The following is a 14,906-nucleotide window of genomic DNA, read 5'->3' as shown; positions in this document are numbered from 1 at the left end:
GCACAACGCAATCTACATACACAATTTTAAATGTTCTATTAGTCACACTAAAGACATAAATAGAAACATGTATACTTCATTTTCATAATGTGACTTAATCCAATCTGCCCAAGATATCCTATCAACATGTAATCAATATAAACGGCAATTGTTACAGAAACATTTTATAGAAGTTCCTGCTGCTGAGTCTGTAACATCCAACTACGGTAAGCATTTCCTACTCATTGCATGTTTCAACTCAAGTGTTCAACAAGCATTTCAAGGGTTCAGCTCCACATGTGGTTTGTGGATGTCCTACTGGACATGGCAGCTTCTGGATGCAGAGCAAGTTTTTCTTCTACTATGCCCCCCCCTCCCGCTTTCAGGACCTCAGAACTAAGACAATATATGGCTATGATCTTCACAGTGAATTTCAACCGATATGCAAAGTCTAGGTGCTATCGAGAAGAAAATGAAGGCTTGCAGCAAACATCTTTTATCACTGTTCCCATCCTTTTAGGTTGGTTTAGGACTATGCAAAGTCAACAAAACTCTTATCTCCTAAGGAACTCAAAATCTGACTCTTATACTGCTGTTGTATAAAAAGCAACCCCCCCCCAAATACACAGACAATCCACAAAAGCTCCTTATTAACCTTTGTTCTGTTTCTCTTGCGAGGTTATATGTGGGTATGTAAATATGTATACACATGCAATATAGAAATACATAGGCGTACATGTTGCTTTTTTTTTTTTAAAGATTTTCTTATGTCATTGACATTTTTCAACAGAATGGTTTCGATAAGTAATATATTCCATCATCTTTTACTGAATTTTAAATTCAATTCTGGGCCTTGAAATAGCATAGGATATGGGAAGCGCTGAAGAATGACAAAAGAACGGGAAGAGTGGGACACTTTCCCAGAGATGACTCTTACCCGGTGCATAACCTTGGTCAACTGAAATCCCCATGTTTCATTTTCAAAATTGGAAAAAGATTGCATCTACCTTACAAGGCACTGCAAAGGTGAATTGGCTTGTCCTAAGCATATTCCCCAAGAACCCGCCTGAATGGAGCAAACAGACAATATTCACTCCTATTTCCTCTTTCCTTTCCCTGTGTTATACAAAGCCAACTTAGCTAGTTCCCAGGCACTCCCAGAGTTCGCTAAGGTGCCCGTGTGTTTGGACGACCTCATCTTCTGCTTGCTTTGTGCTGTCTCTCTAGGGTCATTTCTGGGCCCTACACTGGAAGCAGCTGCCAGTGACTCGGGTCCCAGGGAAGGAGAAATGGGCGGAAGGGCAGTTTGCCAGCTTCGGCCAGCTGTATCAAGGTAGCTAAGCTACAAATCCCGTCCCATCATTTTTTCCTTGCTTCTCTGCTATTGACTGACAGCCACTGAAGCAGCAGTAGCAAGGGGCCATGACTGTGACTGTAGCGCTTCCTGGGAGGGTTGCAATGCTTCCCCGTTGGTTCCGAACGCTCTCTCCTTTCACTGTTTCCTGTGCTTGCTTTGGCTGCTGACCTAGCTTTCATCAGGCAAATGTGAACTTCATAATTTGCCTTCAATTGTTTTGACAACGGGTGTGATTTGTATAGGGCAGCTTGGCTTAATATCCCTATTTATGACAGCTCCCTAATCTGGAGGTAGGATTGAGGAGGAGGAGGAGGAGGCTTCAAGTCTGTCGTCTGACCCAGAAACAACTTCTTGTTTCTATGGGGACTGCCTTCTGGCACTGTCTCTCTCTGGCTGTGGGGTTGGGTGATGCAGGAGGGTCTGTTTCGTTCATAATCCGAGGGGCAGCACTTGTCCTCCTGGCTCCCATGCTGCAGGCCATCTTCGTGCTGGTGCTTCCTTTGTATGCAGTGAGCAGTGTTTAAGTAATAGTTAATGCCAGCTTAAAAAAATAAACAACAAAACCTCTAAGATTAGAGAAGAGTTACTGAAGCAGGTTGGATTGTGGAGGTATTTTCTTCTCAACCCCGTCTTCTCTCTCTGTCTCTCTGTCTCTGTCTATCTCTGTTTGTCTCTCTGTCTCTCTCTGTCTTTGCCTGTCTGTCTCTCTCTGTCTCTGTCTCTCTCTCTCTCTCACACACACACACACATACACACACAGCTTTGATAATTATTACAGGGTTGGATGGTGATCACATCTAGCAAATATTTGTTAAACACCTGCTTGTGTCAGGCAATGAGCTAGGAGTTAGGAAGACAGAATAAAGCAAACACCAATGCAACCCTGAACCAGCTTGGATTGATTAAGGGAGAGCGAGGCAAACAAGAAGCTGCTGTAATATAGGGCAGTGGAATCAGCCACTCTCTGAGCACCGCTTGGGAAGTCTCCTAGAGCACCACAGAAAGCTGCCACACAGACACAAACACACACACACACACACACACACACACACACACACACACACACACACATATTCTGGGGAGGTCTTCAAAGATGATGCAGAGCTTGACAGGCAGAGCATACAGGAAGCAAGACTGCTAGAGGACCCTTTGCTGTTCCGAAGGGAGAGGGGGAAAGAACTGCAGTTTGGACCACTGGAATATGAACAGCTTAGCGAAGGATGGGGCACAGGACAAGGCAGAGGGCCTTCTGAGCATCATTTTAGAGATCAGAACCCTGTAGCTGTTACTCTTCATGGAAATCTAGCTGCTAGTTTGTTTTCACTAAAATAACCCCTTAAAGAACTATACTGTAATACTGAACCAACTTGTATTGTGTGAGTGAGAGGCAAGAGCCATTCCTGTTTTTCTTACCTAAATCCCCCCAATCCCTCCCAACACATGATCATATTCTGACCCATATCTCTTCCTCCTACATGCCCGACATGCTCACTGCCAGAGCCCAGGGCTGAAGGAGCCCGAATGGCCACCAGCACCTCTGCTATTAGCTGCCGTAGCCCCCAGCTGTTTGGGTCCTTGGAGGACAGACAGCAGCAACAACACTCCAGGGTATATGCATTTCTGTATTAATAAATAATTTCTTGGTCTTAGCCTCTCCAGCATTTGGAAAGCAAAGGAATAAGATTCCAGGAGGCCGCTCCCTCTCAGTAGCAATTTTTTAGTAAGAAGCACACACACTCCACACCATCCGACTCCATTCCCTGTGTGCTCAAGGGTGGCAGATGCAAGGATGCAGTGAGTGGAAAACAGCTGCTTGAGCTGAGATGATTTGTCCTCCATTTCACAAGCCTGGGTCCCTAACATTGCTTACATGTCAGCCCACGTAGACCTCTCAACAGCTCTTTGACATCAATGCTGTCCTAACCTCCCCCTCGCCATCTGCATAAACAGAGATCCACAGAGTCGGGCTAACTTGCCTATGTCCCCAAGGCCAAGGAGTAGAAGAGTAAGAAACTGAACAGAAGCACCCCAACTCCCAAAGTCTGTTTACATATTTCTACTCCAGTGTCACTTCCTTTGGAGATAATGACTGGTCTCTGGAATGTGCCCTGTCCTTTGAATCACCCTGTCCTGAGTTGACCTCATGGGTCTGAAGTTCACTGCCAATTCAACCTGATTCATCTTCTCTCTCCCTCCTCCTCCTCCTCCTCCTCCTCCTCCTCCCATACTGGCTGACCCCTCAGTATGGATGCTGGGGCTCTGGGTTCAGCACTTTGCTCAGCCCACGATGCCCATGGACCTGGTTCATTTGAGAGTGGTTGTTCTGCTCCCAGGGTGGCACCTTTGTAACCAGGGCTGCCAACTTCCATCATACAGAAGGGGAGCCTCCAGCAGGTGTGGCTCTCTCTAGGTACTGTCCAGAGGCAAGGCAGCCCTCCTGGCTCTCTCTTTCACAATCGCAGCCATCAGTACAGCATGTTCCTTTCCCCACATGTATCCAGCCTTCACCTGGGAAGCAAGATCTAAAATAAGCTTACCCTCACCTTTCTCAGTTTTTTTTTTCATGAGGAAAAAAAGATGTTTCAATCATGTTCATTTTTCTGTACAAGGTCTTACAGCAGAACTGGAAAGACACAAAGAGCCGCGTAGCTGTGCGCCTCAACAGTGTGGCATTCACTTAACGCAGATTTCCTAGTTTCTCTGTGCAGAGCTGCAAGCAATCCCTTTCAATTTAAATGTTAATTGGAGTGTAAACTTTAAAATAATAATGAAAAAAATCCTGAAGAGAACTGTTGTTTTCTAGCTGTGTTTAATGGTTCTCCTCGCCTTTGCCCTCCACCTGCCCTCACTGTCAGCCTCCCTCTGCCTGCTTCTTTGCACCATGTGGACCAAGTTCAGGAGTTTAGAATGTACCTTTCTTTTTTAAAAATTAATTTATTTTTCATATACACACAGTGTTTTTGCATGCATGCACACCGGAAGAGGGCATCAGATCTCATTACAGATGATTGTGAGCCACCATATGGTTGCTGGGAATTGAACTCAGGCCCTTTGGAAGAGCAGCCAGTGCTCTTAACCTCTGAGCCATCTCTCCAGCCCCTAGAATGCAGCTTTCTAGTGTCAAATATTAGAACATTAGATGTGAGAGTCAAAAACACAGATAACAGACCCAAGCCCAACATGGTTCATGAGTTTTGTTTTGTTTTGTTTTGTTTTCATTTTCATGTTTGCCCAAAGAAGCAAACTTACCATCTAAGCCTCTTTTCTATGAGATGATTCTTAGAGGAACAAAAAAAAATGTTTCCCTAAGGCTTCTGAGGAAGGTGAGTTAGAGTCTCCTTTCTCTTCTTTCTATCTTCTCTTTCTTTCTTTCTTCTTTTACTTCTATAAGTCAGTAAGTGATGGAGAAAGAAATACAAACTGTGTAAATTCCCGATTATAGGATATTGCTGTGGGTTCAAAGAATCCACAGGAATTAAGTGGCATTTTCTTATTCTTAAAGAGATAAGATGGCACCATCTGCATATGACCACAGAGTAACAGATGGCACTAACTCAAATGCAAAAAGAATGCAAGAGAGATTGTTAAACAACAGACACATGGGCCAGTAAGATGTATCAGAGGTTAAGAGCACTGGCTGCTCTTACAGAGGTCCTAAGTTCAACTCCCAGGACCCACATGGTGGCTCACACCATCTATAATAGGATCTGATGCCCTCTTCTTGCAGGCATGTGTGCATGTAGACAGAGCATTTATACATTTAAAATTGCATGAATAAATAAACAACAGACACAAAACACTTTTTAATGCCTCTACATTCAAATAGGGGATGTATTACCTTCCTAAGGGCTTCATGGACCTAATTTTGTGGATAAATTAAAGCTAGACATTGTCTTATTTCTCTTTCCTGCCCCATAGATGCATTAATTTTTTATTTTTTATTTATCCTCTTTTTCTCTCTCCTTCCTTCCTTCCCTTCCCTCCTTCCCTCCCTCCTTCCATCCCTCCTCCTTTTCTCTTTTGCAGCTGGGGTCTCATTCAGGCATGCCAGGATTGTACCACTGTCCTTTTTATAGTTTCTATTTTGAGACAAGGTAGCACTAAGATGCTCAGTCATCCTTGGACTCACTCTATAGCCCAGCCTGGTTTTGAACCTCAGCTTTTCCTCCCTCAGCCTCCCGAGAAGAAAGCAAGTTCACATCATCATTTCATGCCCTTAAGTCTTTTGGAGCATAGTAGAATAATTAATACAGAAGTTGGAATATTTGTAAATGTTCTTGATTTTTTAAATTTCTTTCATTCTATTTCATGTTTGGCTTTAAAAACAGTATTCATTTTTTCTTTTTTACTTTATGGAAGCAATATCTTTCAGGTCTTATCCCTCTGAGGATGTAAATACTTATAATTTTTCCCCTTATACCATTTGCTTCCCAAGTTTCGCCACCCTACCACAGCTATAAAATTTTCTCAGTTGGTTATCTGCTCATGTTTGTTTGTTTGTTTAATGTTTATTTATTCTCTCTCTCTCTCTCTCTCTCTCTCTCTCTCTCTCTCTCTGTGTGTGTGTGTGTGTGTGTGTGTGTGTGTGTGTGTGTGTGTGTGTATGAGTGTGGGCGTGCATGTGCTAGGACATGTGTGGGAGGAGTCAGAGGACAACTTGTGGGAATTGGTTCTCTCCTTCCATCATGTAGGTCCAGGGGATTGAACTCAGGTTGTCAGACTTGGCAGCAAGCTCCTAAACTGGTCAAGTTTAAATGCGGGATGCTAAAGAGTTACCTGGAGCTACTAAGTCAGTGAGGAAATCCCAAGTTGTCTTGAGATGTTTTGGCCCACCATACTCTTAGTCTCTTAGGCAATAACTTCACCCATGCAACCCATGGTGCAATGGGTTGTCATGGCCCAGCCTAGGTTGGAGGGGAAGGTCTAATAACCCTCTTCTGGAAACTAAATAAAAGACAGTTTGCGGGGGGGGGGGGAGCTGTGTCTACTGGCAAGAACTCACATCCAATAGTTTGCTATAAGGGTATGGCCATAAACTTCAACATGGAACCGTTGCCCTCACCTGTGCTAACTAACCCTTGGTGGAGGTTGCACCCTACTCCATTCCTAAGTGTGTTGTTCAGTGCCTTGATGTTGGGGAGAAATGGATGCCCCTAGGTGATGTGGAGTGGAGAGGGGATGTAGACTCTCATTCTTTTATATAACTCCCTCAAGACACTTGTTTTACCCTTCTCTGTTTACCACCTAATCTAAAAGGCCCTATATAGACAAGTTCCTGGGCCTGTGGGAATTCTGTGGATGGATTTCCTTGATATATCTTTGGATCTGGCCCAGTCATTTCTGCTACCCAAAAGTTTCACAGCTCCCACTCTTTTTGTCTTCTTCTTTCCTTTGTTCCTCATCTCTTAGCTATAGTTACGGCTTGATTTTAGAAGAAGAAATGCCAACTGCATTAGTTCACATCAATTTTAGTTCTTTTATTTATCCTGTTTTCTCACGCAACTCAATAATGCAGTTGTTAACTCCATTTGCAGTCCACTGGCTTTGAGACTGTCAATAACTTATTTATTTGTCTGTGGCTCTCGCCTTTTTCTCATCTGTAAAATTGGACTATTTCTTGTCCTGCCGGCCTTCTGACCTATTATAGTAGCTTGCCTGAGCTACCACATAGATAACTCAGTTACCTCTCCAAGGAGGAAAGACTCGCTTGTTCACATAGGTGTTGGACAAAGTCAGACTCAAGGGTGATGTGAAAATCTTCCCCGGGTCAATGAAAACACAGTCAGGACCTCTGTTTTTCATCCTGTTTCCACATCAACAACTTAGAACAACCCTTTACCTCAGTCAACAATGCCCTGTGGGAGACACAGAAGTTTACCTAAGCTGAGAGAGAGAAGGCAACTGCACTTCTTCACCTGATACCCAGATGACTAGGTCTGCCCAGAGCTTGTGGAATAGCCATTAGTCTCTCCATTTCCTTGCTTTTCTTCCCCCTCCCATTTTCTTATAAGTAAAACTCTTCACTCTCATCCTTCAATAAATGTCACCTCTTATATTTTATGGTTGGCATTGTCTTCAGATTTCCTGCCTCACCAGCCAATGTGGACTCACTTGATGTGATTCCCCATCCACTTGTTCCCTTAGGCAATGTCTTTGCTCCCAATGGTCTATAGAGCATGGAGTCAAAAGGACTTCTAGGTATTAAAGCGAAGCGAGCATTTGGCCTTCAGAATAGGTAGGCTTATTGGGGACAGGACCCAGAAGCCTTCATGAGATGAAAATGGGAAGAGCCCAGGAGAGGGTGCTGAATTTAGTACCTTCTGTTTAAGGGACTAAACTTCCCAGTGGCAGAGCTGGACTCTTTCTCTTCCCATTTGTCCTTCAAGCAGGCAGGGGTTCCTAGCAATCAACCCACATGGCTTCACATGCCTTCACTGACAAGGCAGATCAGGCCTATGTGGTGAAGGATGAAGGGATCCCATTGGTGGCAGTGAGTGTGACTGTAGTGGTGAAAACAAAAAGACAAGTGATGCTCGGTCCATAGGAACTGGGGCTGGCCCATAGGCAGGGATAGTCCTTCCTTTCCAGCCATGGTTGGCTATGCAGAAGGCTAAGCTCGTGTGTTACTATTGTCATCAAATGACTCAACAAAGCTTCTCCTGACTCACTTGGCAGTGTGAGCAATCCGTAACAGTGCTACGTGATAATGAGGCACCCTTAGCAACTCACAGACGTGAATACAGACTGTTAGTATTGTCACCTGGCTGGAGCAAGAAGGCAAAGCAGAACCAGGTGGGGCAGGCATCTGCTCTGATGCCCCTTTCAGGATCTCAGCCCCTGGGATGAGGGAACTGTCGAGCTCCCACTGGCTTCTCCTTCCCAGATGGGAAGGCCAGCCATTGTCCTCCCTCTGTGTTTTGTGCCTCCGACTCTTTCATCAGTTTCTGTTAGCTAGGACTGACAATGTCTGATTATCCTTGTTAGGACAAAGAGACCAGATCCCTCCACAGAGGGATCTTGACTCAAACTGTACCGTGCTGGAGGCAGAGGTACCTTCTTTGTGTGCTTCATGACTTCCGGTGGGAGTGGATAGAATGTAAGAGAGGGAAAAGCTGGAGGGGTGGCCTTCTCAAGAGAGACTCACATCCCCAAGCCCCCAGAAATCCTGTTATTTCCTCCTCTGGGATATGAAGAGATAGTTGGGGCAACGGTGGATATGAGGTACCTTGATTCCAGGAAGGCACCTTCTCCATCACCCTGACATTTTAGCCTTTGTGTGTGTGTAAGAGAGAGAGAGAAAAATATCCTTGGGGACCTCCAGGATGCTCTGTGATGCTGCAGAGAATTCAGAGTCTGGGGCAGAGGCCAGAGCTCGGTTAGCAGGCTGGGGCTGATGTACTGGTAAATGTGGGTGGGCATCAGGAAGATTTGGGAAAGAGTGACCAATGTGATGGGGTGAGTTGCTCCCCAGAAGGAGGCAAAAAGTCAGTTCTACCAAAAGATGGTGAGAGGAGGAAAACATTTGGGAAACAAGTATAGACATCTGGCCACAGGAGGGAAGGAGCCAGCACAGAAGCTGAGTTGGGCAAGATGCTAAGTAGCCAGCAGAGACCAGCCCTGCCCTCTCCCTTTTACTGCAAACAGCATTTCCCCCAGCAACCTCCATCCTCACCAAGTCATTCCTGACTTTAATAGGTTATAGAGATACAGATCAGGCATGGTCCTCACCTTGAAGTTGGGGCTGACCCTAGAGGCAGAGTGCAAGGAAGGGGCCTGCTCCAGGGGCTCAGACTAAGGGAGGAAAATGTGCTTCTTCCTCTGCCTCCAAGGCTGCAGGTAATACTAAGGCCCATGGGCCAGCTTGGGATGGAGCAGAGCACCAAGGCACCCCAATCCAGAATCTCCCACAGCCCAGCAGATCTTGGGTTACAGAAGGGAGGGCTTAGCAGAGGCAGCTGGTCTTCAGAGATGCTGTTTGCGCCAGTAGCTTACGCCACTGCTCTCTCTTGTCTAAAGGGCTAATGATGCAGTTAGACATAAGTATCTGGGTTCGAGTTCTTTCTACCACTTAGTGGGTTCCTTTTAGAAAGATGCTCTATTTGCCACATAAAGCTAAAGACAGCATCCTTCTCTTAAGGATGCGATGGTCTCACAGGAAGAGCAACACTTGCCTAGCACAGATGATGTGCGCCAACAGCCACAGGGGATGAAGTGCTTGCCCTGTGCTTAAGGAACCCATCTATCACAGCACATTTGTGCAGAAGACGGTCACCACCAGTGGCTCTCTCCTATGTAGGGGTCTCAATGGGTAATCTTCCTGCCCTTGAAATGCCCCTACTCTTTTCTCCATGCCCCAGAGTACACCTGACTCTATCCCATCTCATGTTCTAACGCTGTTTTCCTCCTGCTTCCTCACAGACCTGCGTAGGATGACAGCTGGCTTCATGGGCATGGCAGTGGCCATCATCCTCTTCGGCTGGATCATCGGTGTCCTGGGCTGCTGCTGGGACCGAGGCCTTATGCAGTATGTGGCAGGGCTTCTCTTCCTCATGGGAGGTAAGGCTGGATGCTGCTGATGGGGCTGGGGAGCCAGGGAAGGTCCTGTTAATTGGCTCTCCAGGGAAGCGGTAAGAGGATGTGGCAGAAGGGCATGGCCAACGTAGGTTTTTGGGGTTTTTTTGTTTTTTTTTTTTTTTTTGCTCCCTCAGCTATTGGCTCATCAACAGTCTCTGTCCTGTCACCTATTGACCATTATACTATTATGGATGTAAAAGGAAACGAGATCCAGTCCTCAGTGTCTGGAGTCTTGGGGCCCTCAGTGCCTAGATGGGAGGGAGACACTGTGGCTATGAGACTTTCATGGCAGCAGTTGGAGACCTCAGACTTGGAAGCATGAAATCAGGATGTGCTGGGCATTTTCCACTCCTGTGTCCTGTATCTTTGTGTTAGACCAAGAAAGGAGGCATTTCTTTTTCTAAGGCGCACGCTCATCCCCGACTTATGGTTTAAAACAAAGTAGCCGTGAGACAAGACTAGATCCTCCCGTTTCTGTTTCCTTTACTTATTACTGTCATGGCTGTTGAGTGAGCCCAGTGGCCTGTAGCAGACTGTACATAGGGAGAACTGCATAGTTATACAGGAATAGGCCCTGGTCCAAGCTTCCTCACCATCTACTTCGGCATCTCTCAAACTGCACAGGTATATCTCCCAATGTGACCATGTAGCCTTTGCTTTCCCTTGGGTGGAGGTCTCTCCAGTGTCTGTAACTGAGCAGACCCAGGTACCCTAGTCATTATGTTGGGCCAGAAGCAAGAGAAACAGGTAGAAACCAGGAGCAGCAGTGTCTGGAGCTGGCCCAATGTTAGCAGGGTAAGCAATTAGAAAGGGAAGATTCAGCAAGAGAGACGAAGGCACGTTTGGCCTGGGGAGATGACTCAATCAGTAAAGCGCTTGCTTGGCAAGCATGGGGGCCAGAGTTTAGTGCTCAGAACCCGTGTAAAAAGACGAAGTGTGATGGTGGATGCTTGTTATACCAGCACCAGGGAGGCAGAGACAGGGAATCCCTGTGGTTCACTGGCCACTTAGCCTAGTAAGCTCTAGACTAACGAGAAACCTGCCTCCAAAAGCAAGGTAGGCAGCCCCTGACCAAGGACACCCAAGGTTGCCCTCTGCCTTCCACATGCACACATGTGCACATGTCATTGTACACTCTCACACACACACACATAATCATATGTGCACATATACATACTGGTGCCTACAGGCACAAACATACAATGCAACAAAATTTTTTAAATGGAGAAGAATATTTGGAATGAGGGTTTCAGTGGTCGAGCTACTGGTGACTCTAAATGAAGCAATTCATCGAACACACTGGGCCTGTTCTATATTTTAATTCATTTACATTTCTACACTATTCCACATCTTGCCTAGATATATGTCATTCTGAATTACACATATATTTATAATTTATACATATAATATTCATATTTTATAGATATAGGTAATTATGATTTATGAAATATATGTATTTTCTCAAGACCAAATTAAAGGCGAAAGAATTGTCTTCACACCCTCTTCTGACTCCAATAGGAAGATGGTCTGCATTGGGCATTTCTCTTGTCTAGATCTGACTATTTCTGAGTTAAAGAGAGGCTGCCTCATACGGTGCTGTAACCACCCACAAACTGATAAATGGATGTTCTAGCCAAAGGAAACTATTAATTAAGCAGGGCAGCATTGTCTTGCCAGGAGGCTAGGGGTAGTGGGTGGGATCCAGTTTTCCTTTTGGCAGCATCTCCTGAGAAGGCCCAGCCCAGGCTGGCACAACCCCATGTGGGTCCAAGAAACCATCGTAATGAAGCTCAGGGACTCTAGGAGGCTTGAGAACAGGATGACACAGGGTGGACCATGTGACACAGGAGCACATGTCTACGCTGCTCACTTCTGACTCCCTCCTGGGAAGCTTCTTAGGCACACAGGTTTACAAGTGGAGTGGTGATCCCTAGCCTATGCTTATAGCATCGAGTGCCTCCCCACAGTCTTCCCATAACTACTGGAAGCCTTCACTCCTCTTCTCCCCAAGCCAGGGCTAAGGCGTGCCACCTTTTGCCTAGGCTAGCACTGAAGTCTCTGGTTTGCCATCCTGGCTCCACTATGACAATTCCATAGTCTTTTATTTAAAAAAAAAAATGCTTGGTGGCACACACCTTTAATCCCAGCACTCAGGAGGCAGAGGCAGGTGGATCGCTGTGAGTTCAAGGCTGTTACACAGAAAAACCCTGTCTCGAAAAGAAATAATTTTTTGTAAAAATTATATTTGAGAGAGAGAGAGAGAGAGAGAGAGAGAGAGAGAGAGAGAGAGAGAGAAGAGACCAGAGAGCATCCCTGAGGTGTTGGTCCTCTCCATCACCATGCAAATCCCAGGGACCAAAGTCAGGTTGTCAGGGGCTTGGTAGCAAGTGCCTTTACCCACTGAGTCATCTTGCAATCCCAGCATAAATCATTTTGCTTTATAGTAAACACTTGAGAGCTGGTGACATGGCTCAACAGGTAAAAATGCTTGCTACCAAGCCTGGGGACCTGAGTTTACTCCCCGGGATCCATAGAGTAGAAGGAGAGAGGTAATTTCCACAGATTATCCTCTGACTTCTGCGTGTGAGATGTGACATTCATGTGTACATTTACTCAAGAATAATTTTTAAAAATTGAGCAAGTGTTATAAAGAGTCAAGGTATATCAGTCAGCCACACACCCAGTTTTTCCTTTTATTAATATGTTTGTGTTATTGTGGCACATCTGTTACAATGGACAAATAAATATTGGTACCTTATTATTAGCTAAAGCTTGTGGGTTATTCAGAGCCCCTTAGGTTTATCCAGTGTCCTTTTCTGTTCCAAGATCCCATCTCTGGCACCAGGATGCATTGGATGCTACTGTTTCTATAGGTTTCTCTTGGCTAAGCCATGTGTAATATTGGCCAGGCAACCATAGCATGCCCTTCTGTTGGGATGTATATGATTTTTTCATTATTCAATTGAATTATGGCTTGAGGGAAGGAGATCCCAGAGGTAAAGCGCCATTTATATCTCATCATTTCAACATGAATCATACCCGTGACTGTCAATGTTGCTCTGGTTACTTGAAACAAGTAGTGATTGTAGTGTTTCTCTACTGTAAATTCTTTTCCTCCCCATTTCTATTCTATATTCTTTGATGACAGGCATTGTTGTAGCTACCAAGGAGGAACAGGAAGCAACAGTGAAATGCTAGGATGGAAACACTCCACAGAAATAATTTGGAGTTACCCTAGCTGGCGTATTTGTCTCTTGTACTCCACAGTTAAATTCACTCAGTCACTCATTTATATTGGTGTGGACTCAAGGGCATTGATTTGGTCATTTGCATTGTACCCCAGTGCTGCTTCTCTTGGCCACTTCACTTCTGCCAGCCTTGGCACTTAGGAAGCCTTCTCATTGGTTCTTGAGCCCTTTGACATATCCCAGTATGTGGAGTTTTGTTTTCCATTGTTTTGTGTTTGGTTGGTTCCTTGTCTGCACACTTGCTTTTGAACACCGGGAGGTGTTTGAGGTCATCGTGTGCGTTCCCTGCTCCCACCTGGCACCATCGCCCCAGTGAGCTCTGTTTCTTTTTATTAGATAATGACATTAGAAATCCAGATGTGGGGACGAGGTGTCTGGCATGGGTTCCTAACGCTCTGTATTTGTTCATCATCTCTCTGCCTGCACTGATACCTAAGGTTCAGGAGCGTCAGACCAGAACCCGCTCTGTCTCAGTGACGGAATGCCTCCATTACGCTATCTCTTGGGTCAAGAGCATGTCTGCAGCTTGATAAATAGCTGCAGAGTGACTATGTTGGAAAAGTAAATTATATGGAAGGAAGAGAAAATGTTTTGGTTTTGTACAACATTCTTCTAGAAAGCACTATGTCGTGTCTCTAGCCCCTATTGTAACAATATTTCCTTTCACGGGGCTCCTCATATTTACTGAGCAGAACTAGAATATCTTTTTCAGTCATGAAATACCTCTCTCTAATTCCCTTAGGAAGCAGAATACAAGTGATTCTGGAATTCATGGAGCCTCCTGACCTTAATCTGGATCCTAGAATCTTAGAAATGGAACAGACTCTTCACACCAGCCAGCCAGACCCCCCATGGTTTAGATAAGGGCAGTGTGTCAAGTCCTAGATCATCCGGCTGGTAGCTGGCATAAATGAATTCTTGCAGCCCAGACTGCTGCCTCTGGCCTGCGTATCCACACTGAACACCCCTGTTCCTCACTGAACTCCAGTTCTGTGCTTTGCAGTAGGTGTCAGTGTTTTCACAATTTCTCTTCGTGCATTCTGTGCCCCTACCCAAGGCTTCCTTTTTCCTCTTCCTACTTCTCAAAGGTATGCATACGGGGGCCATATGAAGCAATGGTGGCCAGAACTGAGGGCGTGGATGGTAATGGGGAAGAGGAAACCATTAAAGGTTCTGTTTATACCACCCGTGGTTGGTGGGACCATTTCTACCTGGCGATTCCATTGGGGGGCCGGGTGGGGGTGAGGGGGAAATGAAGAGAATGCCCTGAAGGTAGCTCAAGCTATCAGTTTTGAATGATTGCTGTGACATAAGCTAATGATGCCACGTGTTTGGCATAGGTAGCCAACTGTGCTTCAAGCCCCTAGACACTTGGCATGAGGCCGCTCTTCTGGCAGATGAAGATCTTGCTTAAAGGGTAGAAAAATTAGAAAACTTGAGTTTGGCGCGATGGTCAAAGGCATGAGCTGTGCATCTTGAGCACAGTTTCGTTTAAAGTGATTTTTAAGGAGTCCTATAAGCTTCAAGTTTTCCCATCAGCCTTTTCTCCAAGCCACACTCAATTGATAGTCTCTAGCTCTGGCCTGCTTGGAAACAGAAGTTTCTATAAGGTCAAGAGATACTACACCTTAAACTTTGTGCCTCCAGGTCATAACTTCAAAACTCATTGGTCAGAGAGGGTAGATACAAAACAGAGGACCAGGTAAATTAGATATTCCAGGAAGAGAGACTAAATCCAATAAGCCGAT

General features: G+C 45.4%; 1 protein-coding gene across 1 annotated transcript in view; it reads left to right on the top strand.

The window, feature by feature from the left end:
• The window catches only part of TMEM178B (transmembrane protein 178B), a 382,652-nt gene that overhangs the window by 329,411 nt on the left and 38,335 nt on the right, over positions 1–14,906 (top strand). Inside the window, exon 3 of the mRNA XM_084785514.1 lies at positions 9,755–9,892. Within this exon, the coding sequence (XP_084641640.1) occupies positions 9,755–9,892 (138 nt within the window). The remainder of the gene's footprint in view (positions 1–9,754; positions 9,893–14,906) is intronic.

This window comes from Acomys minous (genome assembly GCF_964271855.1).
Source record: "Acomys minous genome assembly, chromosome: 6".
Taxonomy (NCBI): domain Eukaryota; kingdom Metazoa; phylum Chordata; class Mammalia; order Rodentia; family Muridae; genus Acomys; species Acomys minous.
The sequence above is the reverse complement of the archived record's forward strand: the minus strand, read 5'-3'. Positions and strand labels throughout refer to the sequence as shown.